Here is a 25,974-nt window from a genome sequence, read left to right as displayed (position 1 = left end):
TCCAACTCACTGCACCCAGCTGCCCAAAGAGCTTGTCGCTGGAAAAGGGAGGGAGACCCGAGGGTGCGAGCGGGAATCCCAGTTATGGTTCCACGAGTTGGCCTCTCAGAGTTCCTCTGTCACGAGCCTCTCCAGCTGCCCCCGGAGCAGCTGGGAGTCGGGAGGGAGGGAGCTGCTCAGTGATGCTGGCTGGGCCAGGAGGGACACTGGGAGACACTGCTCCCTGTTCTGGGTGAATTTGAGGACAGAATTATACATGGTCATGGCTCCGTGTCCTTCCATAGTCCAGGGCTCAAAGCCTGTGGGGAATCTGGTCTTTTGGAGGTTAAGCCAGCCCTTGGCCTCCCTGCCTGCTTGGAGCGCACTCCCAGCCAGCTACTCAGAAGGGGTGGAAGCCTTCACAGAGATTAGGGTGAGGCTGGAAGAAAGACCAGCATGTCACAGCATGGGGAGAGGGAAATCATGTTTAATAAGGTGGGAATGTGCTGAAAGCGCCAGGTGGGCGCTGGGCACGCAGATGGAGAGGATACTGACCAAGCCCTTATCCCAGACACTGCCTGCTTCCCAGTGATGCGAAGTGGCTCTGAGGTGGGTCAGGCAGGCATGCTGGCAGGAAGAGGCTGCCTCCTCACAATCCCCGGGGCCCTAGGGGTGTGTGGTTCAGGACAAAGAGGAAGGCTACCTGTGGACAGACACTCCTGAAGGCTGTTGTCCAGCTTCTGCCTGCTGCCAAAGAGAAGGTTACAGGTTACTTATGTCTCTCCTTTATAGGCTTTTGAAAAACCAAGTCTCTCATGCTCGCCTTGCTACACTGATTACACCACAACCTTCCCTGTTCTGGGGCTTTCTGTGGCTCTTTTGGCCTACCACATATGGTCCACGCTTCCCCCCCAGGCATGTAAGGTCTGTCCCAGAGGCTCCAGGCTGATTGTCACCACTGCCCTCCTGTGCATGTGCACAAGCCTGTGATCATTTCCACCTTGTGCTTTTTAAAGCCTAGCTCATTTCGCTCTTCCTCCAGGACCATCCCAGCCCACACAGACTCTTCTTGTCTAGAAATTCCACCAACAAAGATCGTCAGTCTCGTTGCTGAGGCCTTTAGCACACCCCGCGTCTCTAAGTGGTGCACATTCATTCATTCAGCAAGCACACACCAGCAAAACCAGTGACCTCCTCCCACCTTTTCAGGTCTCTTTGCCCACTTTCACAAACTGGTCCTGCCCTTTGCTCCACACTGCTAAACTTGCATGTTTTCTCTAAAATACTATGTTTTTCTCACGCCTCTCTGCCTTTTCTCATGCTGTTCCGTCTGCCTCTATGCCTTTACTTATCTTGTCAGGGTGGAAAACTCCTTGTCACCTTAATGTCCATATCAAATGTCCTTTCCAGGTTGATTCCCTAACCAAGTGGGGTCAAGTGTGTTCTCCTGCACTCCTGTAGCCCCTTAGCTTTCTGACATTATGGCATTGACCACAGAGGGTCAGTTAGACCTGTGTGAGTGAGCTCCGTGGGAGCAGGACCCGGATGGGGCTGAGGGCTGAGCAGGTGGTCAGTAGTGCTTGGTGAGAGAAGGGGCCCTATCCTGCACTGTGCTCTTTTCGATTTGGGGACTGGGCAGGTCCAGTCAGGGCTGAAGTGTCCCTAAATCCAATGGCTAGAGCTGAGAACCAGGAGATGCCAGTGCTGTGGGAAGTCCGGCTCATGGGGTGGCCCACCTGAAGTGCACGTAGCCGAAGAAGCCAACGGTCTGAATGAGGAGGAAGAACAGGAAGATGCCAGGCTGCAGGCACGAGGAGGCCCTTGGGGACTGGCTAGATGGGCAGGGGGCCTTGGCTGCTGCCTTCTGAAAGGGGAAAGTCTAAGGTCCTAGCTCAGCCTAGCTTCTTACCCATAAGGAGAGGGGGACCTGGAATCTGGGTCATGTGTATGCTCTGTTTCCCTCCCCCAGGCTTGGGGCATCCTGGCTCTCATCCAGGGAACTTGGAGAGGAGGCAGTGTACAAAGCTGCCTCCCCTACCTCGGCTCCCATGGCTGCATCTGTGGGAACAGCTGGGAGGGCCTGGGGCCTGGGATCATCAAGGGGCCCAAGGCTCAAGAGAAGAGAAAGAGAGAAGTAGACAGCCAAAGACAGGGTGGGGGCAAGGGAACGAGGATGGGACAGGGCATGGGAAGCACTGACTCCACCAATGAACTCTGAATGATCTTGGGCACAACCCACCCCATTCTCCTCTGGTCATTGGGTATTGGATTGAGAGATGACCAGGGTACTGCTGGTGCTGAGTCTGTGGGACTCTCCAAAGAGCAGAGAGGGCAGAGAGAAGATATCTGTGTCCTGGCACAGATGCACACACACACAGACACGGGCACAGATGTGATTGGCAGTGGTCCTGGGAGGGGAGGGCAGAGGCTGGAGGGCTTGGGGCTGCAGAAGTGCTGGAAGAAAGGCGGCTGAGCCCAGACATCAGGGTTGGGGACCCCATGCTCCCCACTACATCCCCCTCACCGCCGGGCCCCGAAGCTCCTTCTGCAGGAGGCCCAGGATGTGGTCCAGCTCTAAGAAATGGTGCTCAGTGCCCACAGGCAGGTAGGAGACTCGGGCTTCTGTGGCCATGCGGACAGCTGTGTCCCTAGTCAGGGGTGGAAACCAAATAAGATGACTCATTACCTCTTCCGCTTCGCCCAAATGGCCTAATCATTTCTCATCCCCCCAGGGGCAGCACGTGGGTGGGGAACAGGTACCATCCATAGGGCCCCTTCTTTGGGGCTGGTCTTTTCACCTCGAGCTTTCTTCCTTCATCCTGAGACTTTAGCTCAGATAGAGATCTCCCTAAAGTCCTTATTTGGACACATTGTGTTTCTCTGACCCCATTCATAGGGGCTTCCGCCTTCCCCCTCCGCTCACACCCCTCTCCCCAGGATCCCTGCTCTGCCTTCCATCCCCAGCCCCTAGGGATTTAACTCCTTTCCTTCTCATCTATGCGCCTCTCCACCCCCTACCCTAGGTATCTAGCCGTGTGTGTACAGAGGGGTGTTAGGCTTCAGGCTGGATGCACACCTCCTCCACAGCATCCCCAGGTCTCCCCCAAGCCCCAGGGCTCCAGAGGCCTGGCCTAGAGCAGGATATCAGGAGGCTAGTGGGGGCACAAAACCAAGTCACGGACTGTGCCTCCTCCAACTGGTCTGATCTTGGCTGTGTTCCCTCTCCAAGAGCTCCCATCAAAATGCCCCTCATCCCAGGGGCTGCCACTGAAGGAGCACTCAGATTTCCTAACCCTCCTGAGGGTGGGAATGTCTGATGGGGCCTTCATTGATGAGCTTCTCCTAAGGAGAATTGCTTTTCAACTAGGACTTGAAAACATTAAACATGATTCAGTTAAAGTCAAGTCAACTCTACAAACCTAACTCCACTCCCAGCCCTTCCAATTTGACAGGCTGTATGCTGAGCGCTCAGAAAATGAGGGAAGGAATGAAGGGCTAGTGGAGGAACTTTAGGCAGAGAAGCAAGGTGGTGGAGGGGTCCCCACCCAGTCCCTTACCTCATCCTTTGCAGGGCCTGGAGCAGAGTCCACTGTCCTTGGAGCAGGGCACTGAGCTTGGCAGAGTCCTGCAGGAGGGCCAGCTTCTTGTCTAGGGCCCAGGACACAGCCCCTCTCTTCTCAGAGCCCACCTTCCCAGGGGCGCTGCAGCCTCTTCCATCCAGAGGCATTCCAGAGGCCTTCCCAGATTACCAGGGCTTCCTTATTTGGACACATTGTGTTTCTCTGACCCTATCCATAGGGGCTTCCGCAATCCCCCTCGGCTCACACCCCTCTCCCCAGGGGTGGCTGTTCCCTCCCAACAGTGGCCACTTTAGGGTTTTCTCAAAATCCCTCTCCCTTCTAAAAGTGGTTCTGTCCCCTGAAGGAGGCAGAGGCCCAGCCCAGTCCTCTCTGCCCTGATTCGCCCAGGGCATCATCCAAGCTGGGGCCAGTGCTGGCCGACACCCAGTGTTTGGGTCCCTGCCTTATTGAGTGACTGGAGAGGTGGCCAACCCTCCCTGGGGTGGATGGAATCTGACAGGAAGAGTCCAGGGCCTGGAGGTAGGATCAGAGAGGCCTGGCCCTGGAGTGTGAGTTCCCCTCCCCTCTTCCCCACACTAGCAGCCCAGACTAAGCTGCTCTGGCCCGAGGGAACAAGATTAAAACCTTGAGCCATCAGAGTCCAGCAAAGCCCACAAGAGCTGCTGGCCTCCTCTGCCCAGTATCTAACACCTTGGCTGAGCATAACACCCCAGGCTGGGCATGACCTGAGGTGTGACTCCCTGGGGGAGGAGCCAGATGGCAATGGATATGAAATGAGGCTTCTGGTGCAACTGAGCATTAAGCAAGCTGTATACAAAGCACATGTGAAGCTACATGCAAATTAGCACCTAGTCTATTTCCGTCATTCATCTACAGAGCCGAGTCCAAATATCTGGCATCTCCTCTCTCCAGCCCCAGCCCCTGGCTCCATGTGCATTTGCTTGTGCAGAGATGCCATCCCCCATGCTTCCCTGCCCTATCCTGTGACCTGCAGCATTTCATCCCTGCCCTCCTTTCCCTCCAGGCCTTGGGGGAGACTAGTTCCTGACTACAGTGTGTGCTCCTCCTTCAGGCCCGAAGGTGGAGCCTTGACTGCCTGCGGGGCTACTCACCCAGCCTCCGTCAGGCCTGGCCTGGCCTGAGGGCCCCAGCTGCTTCCATTGCCTCTCAGCCTGGGCCAGCCACTTGGAGAGACCCTGCAAAGCCTGCAGGATCCGGCTGTGTCTGTCCAGCGTCTCCTCCAGGTCAAAGAGCCTTTCCCCTGGGGATTGGGGCAGAGCTGGGGTGGGCAGCCAGCCATGGTGGGCAACAGAGCCTATATTATCATTAGGGGACTTCTTGGAGAGGGGGGCCAGAAGGTGTGGCTGCTGCCTCCAGGACCCTCTCCTGGAAAATGAGTCTGGGTGGTAAGGTGGGGATGCGACAGAACACTTGGGCCCAAGACCTGCTTAGATATGGCCTCCTCAGGCCTCAGTTTCCCCTTTGCTTAAAGGACTTCTGGTTATAAAGGTAGAGGATGCTGTGACACTCAGATGGGTGTCACCTGCCCGCGCTCTCTGTCCCTACCGTCATCTTGAGCTTCAGAGTCTGACTTTGGAGTTACATCCTCCCTGGTGCCCAGGCCCAGCCTTGCCCGCAGTCCTTCCAGCTGCCTCTCCAGGCGGAGCTGCTCCATCTCCAGGAAGGGATGAGGGGGAACCTGAGGGAGGAAGGCAGAAAGTCAGGCCCTAAACCCATGAGGGATCCAGAGGCAAGGGGAGCCTTCCCACAGGCTTCCCCACAAGTGCAGTCTCCCTCCCGGCCACCTGGCCCTGCAGTTTGCAGCACTCTGAGCTCTGCCTTCACGAAGATCCCCACCCTCTTCCTTCCCTGCGATATAGTCTTCAGTCCTGTACATGCTGATCCGCAGCTCTTTTAAGCTCATCTCCTCTGGGCAGCCTTCCTTGAGCCCCTGGCTGGTTGGGACCCCTCCTTTCTCCTCCCACAGCCCCCTGCACCTTTCAAGACCTGGCACTGATGACTGAACTGTAATGTCACAGCCTGACGCAGCCAGCCTGCAAGGCCTTGCAGACTGGGCCTGGCCCGGGGCACTGCCCAGCACAGGGTCTGGCCTGAGCAGAGCTCAGAGGCCAGCTGGGGGTAAGGGCTAGAATGGCAGGTCTGAGGGCACTCTGACATGGGCGAGGACAGGGACACTGGGCTGCCACTCCCAGGTAAGCCAGGGCCGGCATCACCTCTGGGCCAGGCTCCCTCAGGCTGAAGGTCAGGAAGGACAGGACATCATGATCATCTGGAAGGGGACAGATGAAGGGGAAGTAAGACCCCTCCACCCAGCAGCCCCTTGGCACAGCCTTCATCCTCACCGCCATGATACCCCACCCAGGAAAAAGCGGTGACTTTGGGCCACTGTCTGATGCCTGTCTTGCTCAATTCATAGGAAAAGTGTGAGGGTTGACAGGTAGATGGGTGGGTGGTGAGGGCTGAACCTCACGCTCAGTCAGAGGTAGGCCCCTGTGAGTGGCAGAGCTGGACAATCCCAAAACATCCTGGGCTAGGATGCAAATTAGCACCTAGTCTATTTCTTGTTTCGTGGCAGCAAACCAAGTGACACTCTCAGGCTCCCAGATACAGTAGTAGCAGCATCGCAGAGGCCACCTCTCCAGCGTAGCTCTGACTGTGTCACTCTTCTTTTTTTTTACGATGGGGTTTCACCATGTTGGTCAGGCTGGTCTTGAACTCCTGACCTCAGGTGATCCACACGCCTTGGCCTCCAAAGTGCTTGGATTGCAGGCATGAGCCACTGTGCCTGGCTGACCGTGTGTCACTCTTTCCTCCTCAGAAACCAGACCAAAGGACTGGGCACGGTGGCTCACGCCTGTAATCCCAGCACTTTGGGAGGCTGAGGCAGGTGGATCACAAGGTCAGGAGATAGAGACCATCCTGGAGAACATGGTGAAACCTTGTCTCTACTAAAAATACAAAAAATTAGCTGGGCTTGGTGGCATATGCCTGTAGTCCCAGCTACTCAGGAGGCTGAGGCAGGAGAATCACTTGAACCTGGGAGGCGGAGGTTGCAGTGAGCCAAGATGATGCCACTGTCCTCCAGCCTGGGCAACAGAGTGAGACTCTATCTCAAAAAAAAAAAAAAGAAAAAAAGAAACCACACCAAGGTCCTGGCATTCAAGGACTCCCACATCTGGTTGCCTCAGCTTTCCCGCTGCAGGACCCTCCGTGGGCTCTCCATGGCATCACGTCTCTTTGATCCATTTTTTAAATGTCCCTCCTTGCTGTCTCTCTTCCACTAGCCCCACAGCTCCCAGCTAGAGGCACTTATGGGCCCAGCACTGAAATCAAAGCTTCTCTTGTTTTATCCCATCTGAGACTTGTAAGTCTCAAGGCAGATATGACTTCTCCTGAGGGTCGTGGAGGCCCAGGTCATGTGGCAAAGTAGCTGACGCCACCCCAGTGCTCTTTAGAAGGTGGCTCAGGGTGATTCCTTCATCACTGCCCTTCTGTTCTTCACTGCCCAGTGGGATCCTCACCTGCCAGGGTGTCCGTGGCTGCTGAGACCCCGAAGAAACCTCCAGGGACCAAATGCAGGGGCCCCACATCCACGCAGACCTCATCTGGATCATGGGGAGTGAGGCCGCTGTTCAAGGACACCTGAGGGACACGAGGGAGTAAGCAGTTGGGGGGGGGTCATCCCTACCGCTGACTCCCTGGCTACCCTGGCCATGGGAGGGCAGGCGGCCCTAGGGCTTGGAATCAGAATGGCATGGAGGTGACCCGCGCTCCTGGTCTCAGGAGCCCTTACGTCTGTGCGCTCTGGGTGAGTGTTAGGATTCTGTGTAGGGATGGAGGATCCCCTGTGGATGTTGGCCCGTGTGCACCAGGGACCTCACGTGGTGTCACAAGCACTGGTGTGTTGGGGCTGTGGGCATGCACACATAGCAGCTCTGTAACTCAGGGCCCTGTCAAGCAGGAAGGGTGACTCACACGCAGCCTCTGACCCCAGTAGGTGATCCGTGCTCTGAAGGGGTGTGGCCGGTTCCGGAAGTCCCGATGACAGGAGCCCAGCACTCGGCCAGCCCCATCCCTGTGGGCAGTTGGGTTTTTTGGTTGGTTGGTTGTTTTTGAGAAGGAGTCCCTCTGTTGCCCAGGCTGGAGTGCAATTGTGCAGTTGTGGCTCACTGCAACCTCTGCCTGCTGGGCTCACGTGATCCTCCCACCTCAGCCTCCCAAGTAGCTGACACTACAGGCATGTACTACCATGCCCGGCTAATTTTTGTATTTTTAGTAGAGATGGCATTTCACTTTGTTGGCCAGGTTGGTCTCAAACTCCTAACCTCAAGTGATCTGCCCACCTTGGCGTCCCAAAGTGCTGGGATTACAAGGGGGAGCCACTGCGCCCAGCCCTTGTGGGCAGTTGGAATCCAGCCAGGATACACAAGACTCAAGGCCTGGCTGGTGAGGGCAGTCCCAGAAGCTGCTCTGTCCAGATCTGCTGTGCTACTGGGCGAGCTGGCATGGGTTGTGTCCCTTGTCTAGCTTGAGTCTCTCCCTTGCTGCAGCCTGCTCTCTTGGCAGAAGAGGTGGGCAGTGAAAGAAGTTGAGAGAGGCCAGCAAGGATGGCAACCCCGGGAAGCAAGCCTTGCCTGGTGGAGTGCTGGGGCTTGGATTTACAGAAGGGGCCAGGGGCCTCCCTGTGGCCCTTCCCCAAGGAGACAGAGGCCTCGACCAATGCTGCAGTTTCTGCCCTCCATCCTCCTGACCCACCACCTTCTCCTGTCAGTCTTCCCTCACTCCTTCTCTCTCTCGCTCTTTTTTTTTTTTTCTGAGATGGAGTCTTGCTTTATCACCCAGGCTGGAATTCAGTGACGCAATCTCGGCTGACTGCAACCTCTGCCTCCTGGGTTCAAGTAGTTCTTCTGCCTCAACCTCCCAAGTAGCTGGGATTATAGGTATATGTCACCATGCCCAGCTAATTCTGTATTTTTTTTTTTTAGTAGAGATGGGGTTTCTTCATGTTGGTTAGGCTGGTCTTGAACTCCTGACCTCAGATGATCCGCCCACCTTGGCCTCCCAAAGTGCTAGGATTACTGGCATGAGCCACTGCACCCAGCCCCTCCTTCTCTTAAATTCCAAGTCCCTTGTGCCTCCTGCTTCCCTTTCCTCTCTCAGCTGCCAGGGCTCAGAATGCAGCTGACTCAGGACGGATGACCTGGACATGTCTTGGCAGCCAAGGACAGTGTGACCAGCCTGCCTCCCCAACAGGGCTCACAGCAGGCTCTGGGGAGTCAGAAGAAGAGCGTTGAGCCCTGAGTGTCTGGACACACTGGCTGCTCACAGCAGAGTGTCTGGCAGTGCCGCCTTCCACCAAGAGGGGGGCAGCACAGGGCAGGGGAGAAGCCAGCCCAGAGCAGCCACCTGGGTTTGTGCCCCGATCTGTATGACCTTGGGCAAGCCATCTCATCCCTCCAACCCCAGTGTTCCCATCTCTAAAATGAGGATGGTAATTGAAACTACCTCATAACAATGTTATGAGGGTTAACTAAGACTGAATGAGAAGGACTTGGTGCTGTGCCTGGCATACCGTCAGCTTACTCCATAAATGCAGGCAATTACTCTAATTGTTATGAGCTGAAGGAAGGTTGCTGAGAGACACTGACAAACCGGCCCAGCTACTGAGGAGGCAGCTGGGCCAGGGAGGGACAGAAGCCAAATCATCAGGGGAAAGGGAAGGGAGAGCTATGCAGGGAGGGCGGGGACCCTCCAGGGGCAAGTCTGAGCTCAAAGTTCAGCTCTGCACACAGCATCCCTTCTGCTCTCTGGGGCTCTCTGTCCTTACCTGTAAACGGGACAAATAATCCCCGCTTATGGAGGGTGTTGGAAATGGGAAGAGATCATGGGAGCAGAGATACTCATCACAGGCCCCAGCCTGTGTCATTGATTTCCCCTGGGGCTGTTGGGTTGAAGGAATCAAGCCCCAGGGAGGCAGGCTTCTGGCTGAGTTGAGAGAGGCCAGCAAGGATGGCAGCCCCAGGAGGGTGGGCTCCCTGCTGGAGGCTGGAGTAGGGGCTTGGATGGGGGCGTGGGACCCTCCCAATGCAGGAATGGAGGTGAGGGTCAGTCCAGACAGGCCCTTACCCGGGCTGCTCGGAGTGGGTGTGTCCATCCCTGGCCAGTACACGGATGGCTGGGCTGTTCTGCAGGAGGTGAGAAGCAGACTGAGCCAGGGGCAGGGCAGGACGGGGAGGGTGTGGGCGGGCAGATGGGCTGGCAGGTAGGAGACCACTACACACCTGGGTATTCTCTGCTGAGGAGTCAAATAAGATCCCGATGCCATTCCACGAGGCCAGCGCCCCCAGGACAGAGCCTACATGGCCTCTGCTCCGGGTGTACCACACGGCCTGCAGGTCCCCAGCCCTTTAGCTCAGGGGACCGTGAGGGATCCTGGGACCCCACGGCTCCTCACCCGCCTTCCTGACCCACCCCGCTCTGTCAGGTCCGGGAGAGGACACTCACCATGCCCTGGGCTCCCCGGCGGCCCAGCCCGGTTACCCTCATCTGCACCTCTACTTCCCAGGCAGAGAAGAGGACAGAGGCCCTGCTCCACACGGCGCCACTCCGGTTCCTCATGGATGGTGCCAGCCGCACTTCCTCCAGGCCCAGGATGGCATCTGTGGACCAGGGCAGCTCAGGCTCTAGGCCCCACTAAAATCCCCTCCCCCTTCACTCTCATGGGCTTGGGCTGGGCTCTGGAAGGGGAATAGACAATGTCAAGGCCAGCCAGGGAAGCAGGAGTCAGAGATGCATAGGAATTGGGAGTCAGAGCCCGGCACAGCTGGAGGGGCCTTTGCCGGAGAGGGCAATGAATGCCAGCACCGTCCGCATCGGTGAGGCCTCACTGCAGTGTGTATGGTCTGTTTTTGTAAGACCCCATCTAACAGATGGAGGAAACCGAGGCTCAGAAAAGTTAAGGAACGAAGTGGATTGGCTGGAATTCAGCTCCATATGACTCCAAAGTGTAAGCTTTTTCCACCATGAGAGAGATTTGTGTCTAACTCTTCCCATCTCTCAGATGAGAAAACTGAGGCCTTGTGACAAAAATGGAAGTCCCAGGAGAGGACTTTAGTGGGGCAGTAAATGCAGGGAGGCCCAGGACTCCAGGTTACGAACAATGTGAGACCACAGAGAGAGGACTGTGAGACCTCACCACAGTGAGACCCAGGAGAGGACTTTAGTGGGGGAGTAACTGCAGGGAGGCCCAGGACTCCAGGCTGTGGCCAAATGAGGCCAGAGCTTCCTGGTGGACAAGACCAAGGGGACACTCCAAGGCGAGGAATGCGGGAAAGTGAAGTGTGAAGGTGAAAACGGGCCCGCAGGCCGGTGAAGAAAGAGTGCAGGATGGAGCGTGTGTGTGAGGATTGTCACTGGTGGTGGTGGGGTGAGGAGGAAGGAGCTCTGTCTGGTGGGAAGGAGGAATGGGAGAGAAACTGAGGCAGACTTGGGAGGAACTGGGGGCAGGGAACTCAGAGGCCCTACTCTAACTTGCTCCCCTCCCTCCAGCCTGCCAGCCTGGAACCTGGCCCAGGGCCCAGACCCTGCCGGGATGTTCCGGAGGCTGCTAATCCAGCCTGTTTGCTCGGCAAAGGCCAGGGTTGGGGGTGGGGAGGTGCAGAGTTGCAAGGCCACAGGTCCCAGGGCCTCTGGAAGCTGCCACTGCCTCTGAATGACTTGCAGGAGGCAGGGATTGTCCACTGACTACTGCGCTTTCAGCCTTATGAGGCCCTGTATCTCTGGGCTGGGCACAGAGGAGCATCGGGGTGAAAGAATGAATGCATACACAATGCACACATCACTGGGTGACCTTGGAGAAGGTGCCTCTGCTCCCTCACATGAGCTGTCACACCCAGACTTGGTCGGGCCCAGAGCAGTGAGTGTTGTATAGGCTTTGCCATCCGGGTCCTGAGGCAGGGCCCGGCTTGGTGCTGTGAGAAACAGCCCACTCTTTTGTTGCCTTCTGCATCTCTATGAAGGAGGACCGGAAGAGACCCTACTGACTGGTTCTGTCATCTAAAAGGGATATTTTTGTCCTGGCCTTAGTCAGGAATCATGCCATTTCTCCTCACTCACATCTCATAGAAACCCACAGCTGATCTGCTTTCTATCTTTGCTTTGCCTGCTAAGAAGCTCAGGACTCAATCCATGGCCTGACTCTGGGGTGGGTAGACCTCACTATGTATGCTTGGAAAGAAGCCATGCTCCTAGACTATTGCAGGCCCCACTCTAACCCTCATTGTTCTTGCTCACTCCTAATGTAAGCTCCCCTCTAGCATGTCGTTTCGTCATCACAAATACTTTTGGAACAAGGTCAGGTAGCAGGCACACTCTCTGTGGGTCTGGGTTTGGAAGGCCCTGATCACAGACCTGTGGGCTAAGATGCTCTCATGCCTGCTTCCACCCACAACCCACATACAGGGAAGGGCTGCTGCCCACGCAGCTGGGATGAGGATGCCTCCCTCCAGGTAGCCCCCAGTTATCATGGACAACCGCAGGCCAGATGGGATGGAGCTGGGAGAGTGTAGGTTTGTGCTCGTCCACATTGCCTTGTTCCTGTGTGTGGGACTTAGTGTGTGAGCATGTGTGTGTGTTCACAGGTCAGAGAGGCAGAGGAAGACCAGGGGTCCAAGGAGAGGCAGAGAAGAAGAGAGAAGTCCTGGGGCAGAGATGCAGAGGAGAAACTGAGCCTGGGTGGGGGTGGAGGGTATTGAGGCGGTGGAGTAGGAGACAAGCCTGGGAGAGGTCCCGGGGCCCCTGGCACTGTCACAGGCCCTGCCCCACCCTGAACAGAGGATGGCGTGACAGACCCACTCCCTACCAAGTCACAGCCCCTCCAGCACTTTGAGGGACCCTGGGCATGGCGGGTCCCCACCCCTGCCCCTCACCTCCATGATGGCTCCAGAAGGGTATTCCAGCCCCAGGCAATGCCAGCCTTGGGCCTTTGAAGCTGAGCTTGTATTCAAACCTGCGAAGAGGAGTACGCCCCGCCTCAGGGCTGTGGGGGGTCAGGAGCAGGAGGAGAAGGCAGAACAAGGAAACTGGACCATTGACCGCCGGCACTGTGAAGGCGCCTGATGTCTGGGCCCTGGGGTAGATCATAGCTGGGAGGCCAGGGAGGGGCTCCTGAGATTGGGCCAGGCAGGGAGGAGCTGAAGACTGGCCTGGAGCTGGGTTGTGGCACTGTCCTCTCCCTCCCTCTCCTGCATAGACATCCTGCTCTTTCTAGGCCTGTCTCAGGTCCCGCCCCTCCCTTACCTCCAGTGTGACGTGGGCAGCGTGATCCCTTGACAACCTGAGGTCTGCCCTTGCTCCTGGCTCAGGCTGTCTTTCTATCTCGGCTCACGTCTTGCAGCTGGATGCAGTGGGGAGGAGGGGTGCTCAGGGTCAGGCCCCACCCTTCAGCAGCCTTGGCCTTCCCTCCCAGTCAGGGAGACAGGCCTCCATGTCCTGCCTGTGTCCCCCAGCATGGATGTCCTGTCTATTCTGGCCACCATCCTCCTCTCCTTCCTGCCCGTTCTCTCTCTCCTGCATTTCCCCAGGCTCATGCTTTCAAGCAGCCTGGTTCCCTAACAAACACATTACATGAAAAAAAGTGAGGGGGTCTTCAGAGACAGCAAATAGATGCGACCTGCAGACCTTGTTTGGAGCCAAATTTTAACCCAACTGGGAAAAAAGAAAAGATATTGGGGAAATTTGAACAATGGATATTTTTGAACAATGCATATTTGACTACACGGAGGAATTGCTAAAAATTTTAGGGCCGGGTGCGGTGGTTCATGCCTGCAATCCTAGAACTTTGGGAGGCCAAGGCAGGTGGATCACCTGAGGTCAGGAGTTCGCGACTGGCCTGGCCAACACGGTGAAAACCCGTCTCTACTAAAAAAAATACAAAAAATTAGGTGGACATGGTGATGGTTGCCCGTAATCCCAGCTACTTGGGAGGTTGAGGCAGGAAAATCGAACCTGGGAGGCAGAGGTTGCAGTGAGCCGAAATTGCGCCATTGCACTCCAGCCTGGATGATGAGAGCAAAATTCCATCTAAAAAAATAATAAAGAAAAATTTAGGACTAATATGGTGTTGTGGTTATTTTTAGATTTTAAATTTTTTTTTTTTTTTTTTTTTTTTTTTTTTTTTTTTTATGAGAGGTGGTGCCTTCTTCTGCTGCCTCCCAGGATGGACTCAAACTCCTGGCTCAAAGGATCCTCCTGCCTCCTGAATAGTTGGGAATAAAGCCATGAGCCACCGCACCTGGCTTATGATTGTTTTTACAGTCTTGTCTTTTGGTGAAACATACTACAGCTTTATAGATGAATTCTGTAATGTCGGGGATTTGCTTCATAATATTCCAGGGCTTGTGGGGAGCAGGTGGGGTAGAGATGAGACAGATTGACCTTGAGTTGGTAAGTGCTGAAGCCAGATGGTGGGAGGCAGGAGTTCCTTATATCTTCTCACTACTTTTTTTTGAGACGGAGTTTCGCTCTTGTTGCCCAGGCTGGAGTGCAATGGCGCAATCTCAGCTCACCATAACCTCTACCTCCTGGGTTCAAGTAATTCTCATGCCTCAGCCTCCTGAGTAGCTGGGATTACAGGCATGAGCCACCGCACCTGGTTAATTTTGTATTTTTAGTAGAGATGGGGTTTTTTCCATGTTGGTCAGGCTGGTCTCGAACTCCCAAACTCAGGTCATGCACCTGACTTGGCCCCTCAAAGTGCTGGGATTACAGGCATGAGCCACCGAGCCTGGCTTTTCTCTCTACTTTTATTATGTTTTGAGACGGGGCCTTACTCTGTTACCCAGACTGGAGTGCAATGGGGAGATCACAGAGGAGCTAGGACTACAGGCACCCACCACTGTGCCCAGCTATTTTTTTTGTTGTTGTTGAGATAGAATCTCACTGATCTCAGGTGATCTGCCTGCTTCAGCCTCTCAAAGTGCTGGGATTACAGGCGTGAGCCACTGTGCTCAGCCCCCAGCTAACGTTTTTATTTTTATTTTTGTAGAGACAGAGGGCTTGCTTTGTTGTCCTGGCTGGTCTTGAACTCCTGGCCTTAAGTGATCCTTCTACCTTGGCCTCCCAAAGTACTGGGATTATAGGTGTGAGCCCACAACACTGGCCGATTTTTACATATTTGAGAATTTTCATTAAGAATGTTTTTCGAGGCTGGGCATGGTGGCTCACACCTGTAATCCCAGCACTTTGGGAAGCCAGGGTGGGCGGATCATGAGGTCAAGAGATTGAGATCATCCTGGACAACATGGTGAAACCCTGTCCTTACTAAAAATACAAAAAAAAAAAAAAATTAGCTGCTCGTGGTGGCTGGTGTGCGCCTGTAGTCCCAGCTACATGGGAGGCTGAGGCAGGAGAATTGCTTGCACCTGGGAGGTGGAGGTTGCAGTGAGCCGAGATCACACCACTGCATTCCAGCCTGGCACCTGGTGACAGAGTGAGACTCTGTCTCAAAAAAAAATTTTTTTTTCGAAGGAAATAAATCCTATATTTCAAATATATTAATCCAAATAAAAGTCTGTTTTCCAGAACGACTCATTTACCAGGAATTCTGGATAGCTGAAGTTTTACTGTGCTTTGGAGGTTCCCAGCAGGAGTCAGTGACTGAAGCTCTACAAGTGGGTTAAAATCAAGGTTGTAAATGTGAAATGTTAGGACATGCTATAAGAAATCATTTTGCAACACCAAACCCTCAACTGCCTCCACCTGCTCCCCAACCTTCACAGCCACGCTGGTGGATAGGTGGTCCCGTTCCGGCCTCCCCACTGGACCCGCAAGCTCCTGGCTTCCCGCTCCTGTCCCCACCCCTCCATGGAAAACGCTCTCACAAGGCCTGAGCAGCCATGCTTGTTCTTTTGTCCTGGCAGACATCTCAACCCAGTCTCTGCTGCTCGAAATGCTGCCGACATCCACCTGCTCTCCCTGACCCCTCCTGCACCCTGAGTCTCCCTAGAGCCCACCTGCTTCTCCCCCTACCCCTGGCTGCTCCCTTCACTACTCCCGTGCCAGCTGCTCTCCCTCCCTACCCCCCTAAGCTTCAGGGCTTGCTCTACCTTAACCCCACGCTCCCTAACCAAGCTCCTCCATGCCCATGACTTCAAGCACATCCCCATGCCCACTCTCAAATCTACTTCCAGCCAGCTTCTCTTGGAAGACTTGAATGTATCTCTCTGCAGGGGACATCTCTGCTTGGATGCCACTAAGGCCCGCAGGAATTCCAAACTGAATTCCTCTTCTCCAGCCCCTTCATCCTCCTCCAGGTCTCAGGTCTCTTGGGTGGCACCACCCGCTTACAACAGAGAGCAGAACTGCCCCCACATCCTTCCCTCTGCCTCATCCCCACATCTAGCCATAGGCAAGTTCTTATATTTGTTCTTGCCACTCATACTGTGTTACCTGGTTCCTTAATCTTGCCTAGCCTTAGTTTTCTTATCTGTAAAGTGGTTGCCTTAACAGTATATACCTCTAAGAGTTGTTTGAAAAGTTACATGGAATGCACTTAGAACAGGGCCTGGCAGACAGTGAGCACTCAGGTCAGTAGGACAGCAGCCCCTTTCATCCTCCTCTTCCTCCTACCTGCTGACTGCAGTCTACCCACCATCTCCCAGACTCAGTGAGAAAGGTCTTTCTAAAATGTAGATCTGGGCTGGGCGTGGTGGCTCACGCCTGTGATCCCAGCACTTTGGGAGGCTGAGGAGGGTGGATCACCTGAGGTCAGGAGTTAGAGACCCGTCTGACCAATATGATGAAACCCCGTCTCTACTAAACATAACAAATTAGCCAGGCATGGTGGTGCAGGCCTATAATTCCAGCTACTTGGAAGGCTGAGGCAGGAGAATAGCTTGAATTCAGGTGACGGAAGTTGCAGTGAGCTGAGATTGTGCCATTGCACTTCAGCCTGGGCAACAAGAACAAAACTCCATCTCAAAAAAATAAAATAGGCTGGGTGTGGTGGCTCATGCCTGTAATCCCAGCACTTTGGGAGGCAGAGGCAAGCAGATCAGGAGGTCAAGAGATGGAGACCATCCTGGTCAACATGGTGAAACCCGGTCTCTACTAAAAATACAAAAATTAGCTGGGCATGGTGGTGTGCACCTGTAATCCCACCTACTCAGGAGGCTGAGGCAGGAGAATCACTTGAACCCGGGAGGCAGAGGTTGCAGTGAGCCGAGATTGTGTCACTGCACTCCAACATGGTGACAGAGCGAGACTCCGTCTCTAAATAAATAAATAAAATGCAGATCTGGCCATGCCACACCTCTGTCCTAAGCCCTTCCATGCTCCTGGCTATGTTCCCATAAAATTTAGCTCCTCATTGGGCCTACAGATGCAGGTGAGGTCCGGTTCCCTGCTTTCTCTTCAGCGTCACTGGCTCCCAGGCCACACCCCTTGGCGCCTGAGGTCAGCACACTGTCGTACCTCACCACGTTTGTCAGGGCAGTGCCCTTCCTTTGCCAGAGATGCCCTTGCTGTCCCTGCCTGTTCTCTGAGTGTCTGAGAAGCTACCCTGCACTTCCCACCATCTCTGCCCCATTGGCCGGGTGCTGGCGGAGGGCAGTGCCCCACATTTCTGGACAATAGACTGAGTCCTGAGAAGGTTCCCCATCAGGCCACAAGCTCCTTAAGGGTAGGATCTACATCTTGCTTATCTGAGATGAGCCAGTGGCCAGTGCAGAGAAGGGAGAGATGAGAGAAAGAAAGGAAAAAACAAGTAGAAACTGAGACAGAGATTGAATCTGGGAGGTGGAGTTTGCAGTGAGCTGAGATTGCGACCCTGCATTCCAGCCTGAGCGACAGAGTGAGACTTCGCCTCAAAAAAAACTAGGCCAGGCACAGTGGCTCATGCCTGTAATCCCAGCACTTTGGAAGCCAAGGCAGGCAGGAGTTCGAGACCAGCCTGGCCAACATGGTGGAACCCCCTCTCTATAAAAATACAAAAATTAGCCAGGTGTGGTGCATGCCTATAATCCCAGCTACTAAGGAGGCTGAGATAAGAGAGTTGCTTGAACCCAGGAGGCAGAGGTTGTAGTGAGCCAAGATCATGCCACTGTACTCCAACCTGGGTGACAGAGTGAGACTGCATCTCGATTTAAAAAAAAAAAAAAAAAAAGGAAAGATAAATGAGAATATCCAGCTACCTGGGCCTGCATCCCTCAGGGTCCCCTCTGTTGAGCCCTGTCCCTTCACTACCTTTGTTTGTCCCTTCACTACTACGTTTGTTTTATGCCTGGCCCATCTCTGTTGTGTTGCTTGGCTGGACACTTCTCTGACCCCATAGCCACAGGCTCCACTTTGGGTTTCTGACCCCCAGCTGACTTGGACCAGCTGTGAGAGCTGATTGCTGGAATCCCCACCCACCTGTGTATTCGGTGATGTCAGGTTGGCAGCTTGACAATGACCATGGTGAGAGTATTATTTCTATGGATATCAGCAAATGCTGTAAATCAGAGCTTCCTCCACTGAGCCCCTGCCCTGGATTTGGTTATTAAACATTCACCAGTGCACCACTGCCTGAGTCTCCCTCCTCTGCAATTTCAGAGGGACTGTTCCTCTCCCATCTCAGGCCTGTTCCTGTGTTCTGGGTTCCCACCAGCCACCCCCTGTTCTAAGGAAGGCTCTCCCGTCTACATATCAGCCCTCCTGTCTATATCTCCTGCCTCACTCTCAGTACTCAGTACAATTTAATGGTCAACGTCCTTCCCTTCGGCAGCAAAATTTGCTCAAGTCTCTGCTGTCTTAAAAACAAATCTACCAGTCTGGCACAGTGGCTCACACCTGTGATCCCAGTACTTTGGGAGGCTGAGGCGGGCAGATCATGAGGTCAAGAGAGTGAGACCATCCTGGCCAACATGGTGAAACCCTGTCTCTACTAAAAATACAAAAATTAGCTGGGCATGGTGGCACGCGCCTGTAGTCCCAGCTACTTGAGAGGCTGAGGCAGGAGAATTGCTTGAACCCGAGAGGTGGAGGTTGCAGTGAGCCGAGATTGCACCACTGCACTCCAGATTGGGCGACAGAAATAAAAATAAAATAAAACCAAGGGGCAGACTCAGCCTCCGTCTCTGCGCCTTCTGGGAGGTGGCAACCCTAGTGGCTTCCTCCTCCTGAAGTTCTCTAGTTCTCTTCCCTTGGCTTTTATGACGTGGCACTTGCATAGTGAACCTCCTTTTTATTTTGGAGATGGATTTTTGCTCTTGTTTTCCAGGCTGGAGCGCAATAGCACCATCTTGACTCACTACAACTTCTGTCTCCTGGGTTCAAGCGATTCTCCTGCCTCAGCCTCTAGAGTAGTTGGGATTACAGGTGTGCACCACTGTGCCCAGCTAATTTTGTATTTTTAGTAGAGATGAGGTTTCTCCATGTTGGTCAGGCTGGTCTCTAACTCCTGACCTCAAGTGATCCCCCCTGCTTTGGTCTCCCAAAGTGCTGGGATTATAGGCGTGAGCCACTGTGCCTGGGCTCTTGGCAGTTTCAAAGCCTCACTTAAAACTCAACACGTGACTGGGTGCATTGACTCACGCCTATAATCCTAACACTTTGGGAGGCCGAGGCGGGAGGATTGCTTGAGCCCAGGAGTTCAAGACTAGCCTAGGCAACATAGGGTGAAGCTGTCTCTACAAAAAATTAAAAAATTAGTCATGACTTGTAGTCCCAGCTAATTTGGAGGCTGAGGCAGGACTGCTTCAGCCTGGGAGATGAAGGCTGCAGTGAGCCGTGTTTGCACCATTGCACTCCAGCCTGGGCAACAGAACGAGACCCTGTCTCAAAACAACAAAACAAAAACCCTAACATGCCCTTCCTGCTAAGAGCTCATGATGCTTCCTGCTAAGCATGAGTCTCCTGTCCCTGCTCGGTGGATGCCCCCTGCTGCCCTCCCTGCATCCCTTCTGCTCAGTCAGGCCTTGCTATGGCCCCTCCCTTTCCTCCACCCTCACACTGAATCATAGCCAATTCAGTCAATTCCAGCTCTTAATCTCTCTGGAGACCGTCTCTCATCTGGACCAGTCGTCACTGCACTCTCTGAAACTCCTCTAGCAGTAGCCAGGGTGATTTCAGAAACACTTATCTGGGTCTTGTGCAGTGGCTCATGCCTGTAATCCCAGCATTTTGGGAGGCCGAGGTGGTGGCTCACTTAAAGTTTAAGGAGTTTGAGACCAGCCTGGGCAACATGGTGAAACCCCGTCTCCACTAAAGATACAAAAATTAGCCAGGTGTGGTGGCACATTCCTGTTGTAATCCCAGTTACTTGGGAGGCTGAGGCGGGAGAATTGCTTGAACCTGGGAGATGGAAGTTGCAGTGAGCTGAGATGGTACCACTGCACTCCAGCCTGGGTGACAGAGCAAGATTCCATCTAAAAAAAAAAAATTATCTGACAAGTCAGCCTCCTGATCAAACTTGTCATTGGCTTCCCATGATTCTGTTTGATAAAAGCCAAGTCTTTGCCACAGTCACACGTCTCAGGCCTGGCTGTTTGTACATCCTCACCCACCTTGGAGATCTGAGACAAAGCTGCCCTCCCTCCAGTCTCAGCATCCCTTCCTGGAATGTTAACTCCCGCCCTACCACCTGTTCACTCTTCTGCTTCTGATCTCAGCTTAAATGCTGCTTCTTCCTGGAAGCCCTCCCTGATGGACAAAGACTCCCATGTTTTGTGTTCCTTGTGTAGCACTTAAGTTTGTTGCCATCTATGTGTGACTATTTGATTGCCTTCCCAACTGCGAACTCCACAGTATCTGTTTTGCTGACTGCTGAGCCCCAGTCCTAGCAAACAGCAGGTATTCAAATATTTGTTGAATGAATGGTGTGGATGCAGAAAAATTAGCCTGGCAGTGTGCAGAGAGGATGGATTGGAGCTGGCAAGGACAGATCGCGGTGAATGGAACTACAGTGGGGCTGAGGAACAGTCAGAACTCCCTGGATTTCACATCCTGTTGGCTGGGAGAGGGTCAGGGCCACAACTGGACAAGGGGGAACACCCAATCTGCCTGTCTTAGGGGCTACATGAAGCCTCCTCACACCTTCAGAGCTTCTGTACTGACCACTGACCCTGGACTACCCGAGTGAGGGGAGAAAATATCATGGCTGGTCCACATTCCCTCTATGTGCCTCCATAGCTGGGGCAGGGAGGGACTCCCCCTGACTGGAAGGTGTGGGGATCTCCCCTCTGCCCCACATCCTCTGCCCCTGCCAAGTCCAGTATGACACGAGGCCTGGCACATGGCGGGTGGGGACAGGGCAAAACTGGGTCATGGGTGAATCTGGAGACGCCCGAGGAGCTCTCCCATCCCCTCCAGTCAGCCTCTTCTCAGGCAGGACACACTTCTCTTCCTACCGGAGGAAGCCCAGCAGGCCAACCATTGCTTTTTCTCACTCCTGCACAGGGGGCTTGACTGGAACCCTGTTCCCATCTGTGCAGGCCTGGCCCTCCTTGTGCTGCAGGCTTGGGCTTGAACAACACAGCAGGGGAGGCAGCTGGAACCCTCAGCAGCATCCTGTGGATGGGGCCCCAGAGCCGGCTGGACAGTGGGGTGGGAGGTGAGTACTTCCCCAAAGGCAGACACAGGACACTCACTCGTGCAGCTGACACAAAGCGGCGGCTACATCTCCCGGCCATGCTCCCCACCCAGCCCCGCTCACAAGAGACAGGGGGATGGACAAGATGGCATGGGGGGGACGACCGGGCAGGACAGGCAGGCTCGGTGGAGGAAGCGCCGAGGCAGGCGGCGGTGTCCTCATGGCGTGGTTTATTAGGATTCCATCTCACAAGGCGGGTGGGCGGGTGGCAGCGGCACACGAAATCCAAGCCCCTGACAGACGTCTGCCTCGGGCGCATGCAAACAGTGCAACACGGTCAAGCGCAAACACGGGGCGACCGAGGAGACACGGGACACGGGACACGGAATGGGGAACGAGGCTGGGGCAAGGGGTCCCTAGAGAGGGGCCTGGTCCCCCCCACCCTCATGGGCAGGACAGGAAAAATAAGATTCGTACTTCTTGTAAAATGCCCATTTGCTGGGTACTTTCTTTCTCCTTATCTTGAAAAATAATAAAAAACACACGGAAAAAAAACCTCAAAAAAGGAAAGGAATAAAACTCTAAGAAGGCGAGTGGCAGGAGGCCGGGGAAGCCCGACGTGGTGGGGCGCTGCCTCCTGCTCTGTGGCCTCCTTCCTCCCTGGCCCCTCAGTGGGCTCCCCAGGCCCCACATGTGGGTTCATGAGAGACGGGGCCGGAGGGGTGCAGGCCGGGACGCAGCAAAGAGGCCCGCCAGCCTGCTGGGGCTCAGTTCAGGCTCAGGCCCATGAGCAGGGCACCAGGTCCATGATCTTCCAGGTTCAGTCCCCACAGGCCCATGACCCGGGCGGAGGCCGGCCGTCACAGGCGCAGCTCGTGGGTTTTGATGTGCTCAAGCTGCTCTCGGAGCTGCAGGAAGGAGGGCCGCGTGGCGGCATCCAGGTGCCAGCAGTTCTTCATGACCTCGTAGACTGCGGGTGGGCAGCCGTCGGGGGCGTCCATCTTGTAGCCCTTCTCCACCCGAGGGACGACGTCCTTCAGGGGCTGTGGCCAGGGGGATGGCAGGAGTCAGTCCAGGGCATGGCCCAAAGAGGACATCTACCCTGCAGCCTTTCGGGATCCCCATCAACTCTGCCCCAGACCCAGGCCCGGAGGGTGGCCTGTGAGCTCCCCAGGGCAGGCCTAAGGCTTCCAGGCCTCAACTGGGGAGGCAGGTCCCAAGGAGGTTCACACCCCTGCCAACTCCTCCCTGGCTTCAAGAGCCACCCTGAACCCAGTGGCCATACTCACAATTCTTGGATAAGGCACTCGCCCGAAGGAGTAGATTTCCCAGAGAAGGATTCCAAAACTCCACACATCAGACTTGGTGGAGAATTTCTGCCATGTGGATGGAAGAAGCGGCATCAGATCCTGGGACTCTGGGTGGGGAGTGACCCAGGACTCCTGTCCACCTCTGCAGGCCCCGGGGGAGGCCTGCCTCACCTTCTCTCTCAGGGCCTCGGGGGCTGTCCACTTGACTGGCAGCTTGCCCGTGTCCTGGGTGCTGGAAGCCTCCTTGGTGAGACCAAAGTCGCTGACCTTGGCCACGTTGTCCTCAGACACCAGCACGTTGCGGGCAGCTAGGTCTCGATGCACGAAGTTGTTGCTCTCCAGGTATTCCATGGCCTCGCAGACGTCTCTGGGGATAGTCCAGCCACATGTCCCCTCAGACCAGGGCTCCCTCCTCGCAGGGCAGGGTAATCCCTCGCACCCTACCCATCCAAGAGGCTGCTTCACTCACAGCGAGAATTTCAGGAGACAGTCTCCGCCCAGCACTGACCGACCCCGAGACCGCAGGTAGTCCACGAGGCTCCCCTGGGGGCAGGAAGGACAGACCAGTCCCAGAGGTCAGACGGCCCTGTAGCCCTCTCACACAGCATGCTGGGGCGGGGTAGTGGGACACTCCAGGGAGGTGTGAGAGGGGAGGAGTGGGGAGGGGCCAGGACACCGCTGTGTTGTTCATGCCTTAGCCCGTGATTCTCACAGATCTCTGAGATCAGCTATTACCTCCATTTCCTGGATATGACACTGAGGCTTGGAGGTGATGAGATTTGTCCAAGGTCACAGTAAATAAGCAGTAAACCAGGACAAAAAGCCCAGCCCTGGTGACTCAAAGCTCATGTGGGGTCGGGGGACTGAGGGAGCAGGGGACCCAGAGCAGAGTCGGGGTTTCTCAGCTGCTGGAAAGCGTGAGTGGGGGTCCCGGGAAGGCGCCCACCTTGGCCATGTACTCAGTGACGATGTAGAGCCCACCCTTCTCCTCCACGATCACGCCCAGGAGCTGCACCAGGTTGCTGTGCCGCAGTTGCCTGGGGCAGGATGAGGGTGGTCAGAAAGGCCACGCCGACCCACCACTCACCCCGCAGCCCAGGCCAACTGCCCCCCGCCCCCACCCCCACTCACGTCATGACCGAGGCTTCAGCCAGGAAGGCTTGGGCGGTGGCATCGTTCTTAATGCACTTGACAGCGACTTTGTTCCCTCGGTAATCACCCAGCATCACGTCTGAGGGCAGAGAAGCGAGCTTGTTCCCAAGTTCCGAGTCCCTCGGCCCCCTAGGCGGCCCACCCCAGCTCACCTCCAAACTCCCCCTTCCCGATGGTTTGCAGCAGCTTCAGCTCCTTCATGTTCAGGGCCCAGCCACCTGTGGGGAGGGGCCAGTGAGGGACATGGCTGGGATGACAGAGGCCTACGGGACTATCAGGCACGTGGGGTTCTCTGGAGGTCCCTGGGTGGGGGCGGTGCCAGGAAGCCTGTGTGGGAGGAGGTGGGTGGGCAGGAGGTCTGGGGTGGAGTGCACTCACTGCGGTAGAACTCATCCTGGGCCGCCACCGTGCCCTCCATGACCTTTGGTTTGATGAGGCGCGTACAGAGTCCATCTGCATCTGAGGTGTAGTGCTGCAGGGTGTAGGGGCAGGGTGCTCAGAGCCAGCCCCCAAGTACCCCATATGCACCACGCAGGCCTGACCACCAGAGGGCGGCAGAGGCCGGCCCCGCCCAGCCTGGAGTCACTGAGTGGGGAGGGCTCCCGATTTCTGGCAGGGCAGGGGTTTAGGGAAGTCCTGGATTATGACATATGGCCCATTTCCCAGGCGACCCTACACTTGGCTGCTGGACACTCAGCTGTTGCTACCATTCTAGGCCCCATGGGTATCTGATGCAAAGGGCAACCCGTGGCTTGGTCCTGACACCAGCCTCTAGCCACAAGTACCCAGGACCCTACCCTCACCTGCAACAGTCCAAGCCAGGCTGGAAGGGGAGGGAGATAAGAGTGAACACAGAGGGACACGGAGGCTCTCTGTGGCTACCGGATGGCAGGTGTGGCATGGCCAGGGCTGCCAGGCGGGAGAGTCAGGAGCCCTGGGATCAACGGGCATGGCTCCTGTTTCTGCACACTTCTAGGCATGCAGATCTGTGAGTGGCTGCAGGAAGGTTAGCTCTGGGATCAGAGAGACTCAGATTCCGGTCCTGGCACCTCCAATTTATAGAACTCAGGTGGGTCCTGTAACGGCTCTGAACCTTCGACTCCTGATCTATAAAATGAGGATAAGGCTCCCTTCCTCGTAGTGGCACTCTGGGGTCAAAGGTGAGTCCTGGCACGCAGCAGCTGCTCCACCAAGGTGTGAGGAAACCAGGGCTCACAGAAGCTGCCCAGTACGCCTGGTTCCCAGGCAGAAGTGGTGGGGCTGGAGCTGGAAGCCAGGGCTACGTGTAAAGAAAGGCCCCAGATGGGTTAGGGTGTGTGAGGGTGGGAGCGAGGCCCCGCAGGTGCCCAGCTCACCTCCACCAGCTGCATGAGGTTCTCGAAGTACACCTCCTCGTCGATGCTGAGCTTGCTGGCATGGTACATGATGCGGTAGTGCTCCACCTTGCCGTCACAGCTCACGCACAGCGTGTAGTCCCCAGGGTAGTTGGTGCTCTCCCGAACCAGGAACAGGCCTGTCTCTGGCGGGTACAGAAGTCGCTCCGCCTGCTCCCTTGTGATCTTGCCATGGAACCAACTGGGGAGCAGCCGGGCTGGAGGTCACAGTGGCCCAAAGGTACTGGCCCTGGCTCCCCTTTCTGAAGGAGCTCCCTCTGCTTGGCACCCCTGGCTCGCACTTGCTCAGTCAGGCATTTCAGGCCCTCCTTTTCTGCTCCCTGTCCCTTCTTTGCCACGATCCTGCCCCTGCCCCCAGCCCTGCTCTGTGAAGTCCCACACCCATGCCCTGCACCTCCTCTTGAAGCCCTCGCCAACACTCCAGCCCCCAACTCTGGCCTCCCTCCTTGTCCCTGATGCTCCTCCCTCCCAACCCTGCCTCGTGGTACTTACGGCATGAGGCTAAGTTTGGTACCCGCCTTCACACCCTCCCGCTTCTGAACGTAGTTGGCTGGGATGATGCCCTCACGGCCCACCTTGTTTTTGGCTTTGTACCAGTTCGGGTCCTGTGGAGAGGACAGCCCAGACATGCTCTCAGGTTCATCACCCCCAGCAGAGGGAAGGCCCAGCAGTGGGAGGGTGGGGTGGGCGGCACCTGATTACCTTGGTGACGGCCACAATGGTGAGCACGTCTCCTTTGCAGAAGGGCAGGTCCTGCTCGGCAGTGCCATGGAAGTTGTACTTGGCAATACATTCTGTACCGGATGGCCAAGCGGCCTGCAGGACAGGTGACAGGTGGGCAAGTGCAGCCTGGGTCCCCTCCAGCCACCTGCCAGCACACCCTCGTGGTCACAGCCTCTGAGCTGGCATCTGTGAGACTGGGTGAGGTGCTCTACCTGGAGAACGAGCCCTGGGTCCCTTCCTGCTGAGAC

The 25,974-nt window shown here is 55.6% G+C and overlaps 2 protein-coding genes across 4 annotated transcripts in view; both read right to left on the bottom strand.

The window, feature by feature from the left end:
- Positions 1-448: 448 nt before the first annotated feature.
- LMAN1L (lectin, mannose binding 1 like) lies at positions 449-22,109 on the bottom strand. Of its 3 annotated transcripts, XM_035261838.3 has the most exons (14): positions 12,879-22,109; positions 12,509-12,588; positions 10,086-10,240; positions 9,863-9,970; positions 9,708-9,766; positions 7,557-7,656; positions 7,103-7,223; positions 5,795-5,850; positions 5,127-5,259; positions 4,673-4,821; positions 3,537-3,604; positions 2,504-2,627; positions 1,716-1,843; positions 449-726 (listed from the first exon to the last, which is right to left on the bottom strand). In XM_035261838.3, the coding sequence occupies exons 3-14, from the start codon at positions 10,197-10,199 to the stop codon at positions 594-596; spliced, it is 1,293 nt and encodes a 430-aa protein (XP_035117729.1). In that variant the 5' UTR covers positions 10,200-10,240; positions 12,509-12,588; positions 12,879-22,109; the 3' UTR covers positions 449-593. The 3 variants fall into 3 exon arrangements, with proteins under 3 accessions (XP_035117729.1, XP_035117727.1, XP_035117728.1); XM_035261836.3 differs by lacking the exon at positions 12,879-22,109 and having other exon boundaries at positions 12,509-12,833; XM_035261837.3 differs by lacking the exon at positions 12,879-22,109 and having other exon boundaries at positions 449-723; positions 12,509-12,833.
- Positions 21,356-25,974, bottom strand: part of CSK (C-terminal Src kinase) — a 21,900-nt gene continuing 17,281 nt past the window's right edge. The window contains exons 3-13 of the mRNA XM_002753342.8: positions 25,706-25,819; positions 25,496-25,608; positions 24,965-25,184; positions 23,988-24,081; positions 23,762-23,827; positions 23,589-23,688; positions 23,404-23,494; positions 22,927-23,000; positions 22,629-22,824; positions 22,437-22,523; positions 21,356-22,190 (exon numbers count right to left, since the gene is read on the bottom strand). Coding sequence (XP_002753388.1) covers positions 22,008-22,190; positions 22,437-22,523; positions 22,629-22,824; positions 22,927-23,000; positions 23,404-23,494; positions 23,589-23,688; positions 23,762-23,827; positions 23,988-24,081; positions 24,965-25,184; positions 25,496-25,608; positions 25,706-25,819 — 1,338 coding nt within the window. The 3' untranslated portion in view covers positions 21,356-22,007. The remainder of the gene's footprint in view (positions 22,191-22,436; positions 22,524-22,628; positions 22,825-22,926; positions 23,001-23,403; positions 23,495-23,588; positions 23,689-23,761; positions 23,828-23,987; positions 24,082-24,964; positions 25,185-25,495; positions 25,609-25,705; positions 25,820-25,974) is intronic.

The sequence above is a fragment of the Callithrix jacchus genome, chromosome 8, assembly GCF_049354715.1.
Source record: "Callithrix jacchus isolate 240 chromosome 8, calJac240_pri, whole genome shotgun sequence".
Classification (NCBI taxonomy): Eukaryota; Metazoa; Chordata; class Mammalia; order Primates; family Cebidae; genus Callithrix; species Callithrix jacchus.
This window is presented reverse-complemented; position numbering and strand designations above follow the sequence as displayed.

Coding starts and splice junctions, on each gene's coding strand:
- LMAN1L (XM_035261836.3), bottom strand. CDS start 12,722: ATGATCTACCCCAGGGCCCAGACATCAGGCGCCTTCACAGTGCCGGCG. Junction 2,628..3,536: donor CAGGCCCTGCAAAGGATGAG/GTAAGGGACTGG, acceptor ACCCCTGACTAG/GGACACAGCTGTCCGCATGG. Junction 727..1,715: donor TTCGGCTACGTGCACTTCAG/GTGGGCCACCCC, acceptor TCTCTTTGGCAG/CAGGCAGAAGCTGGACAACA.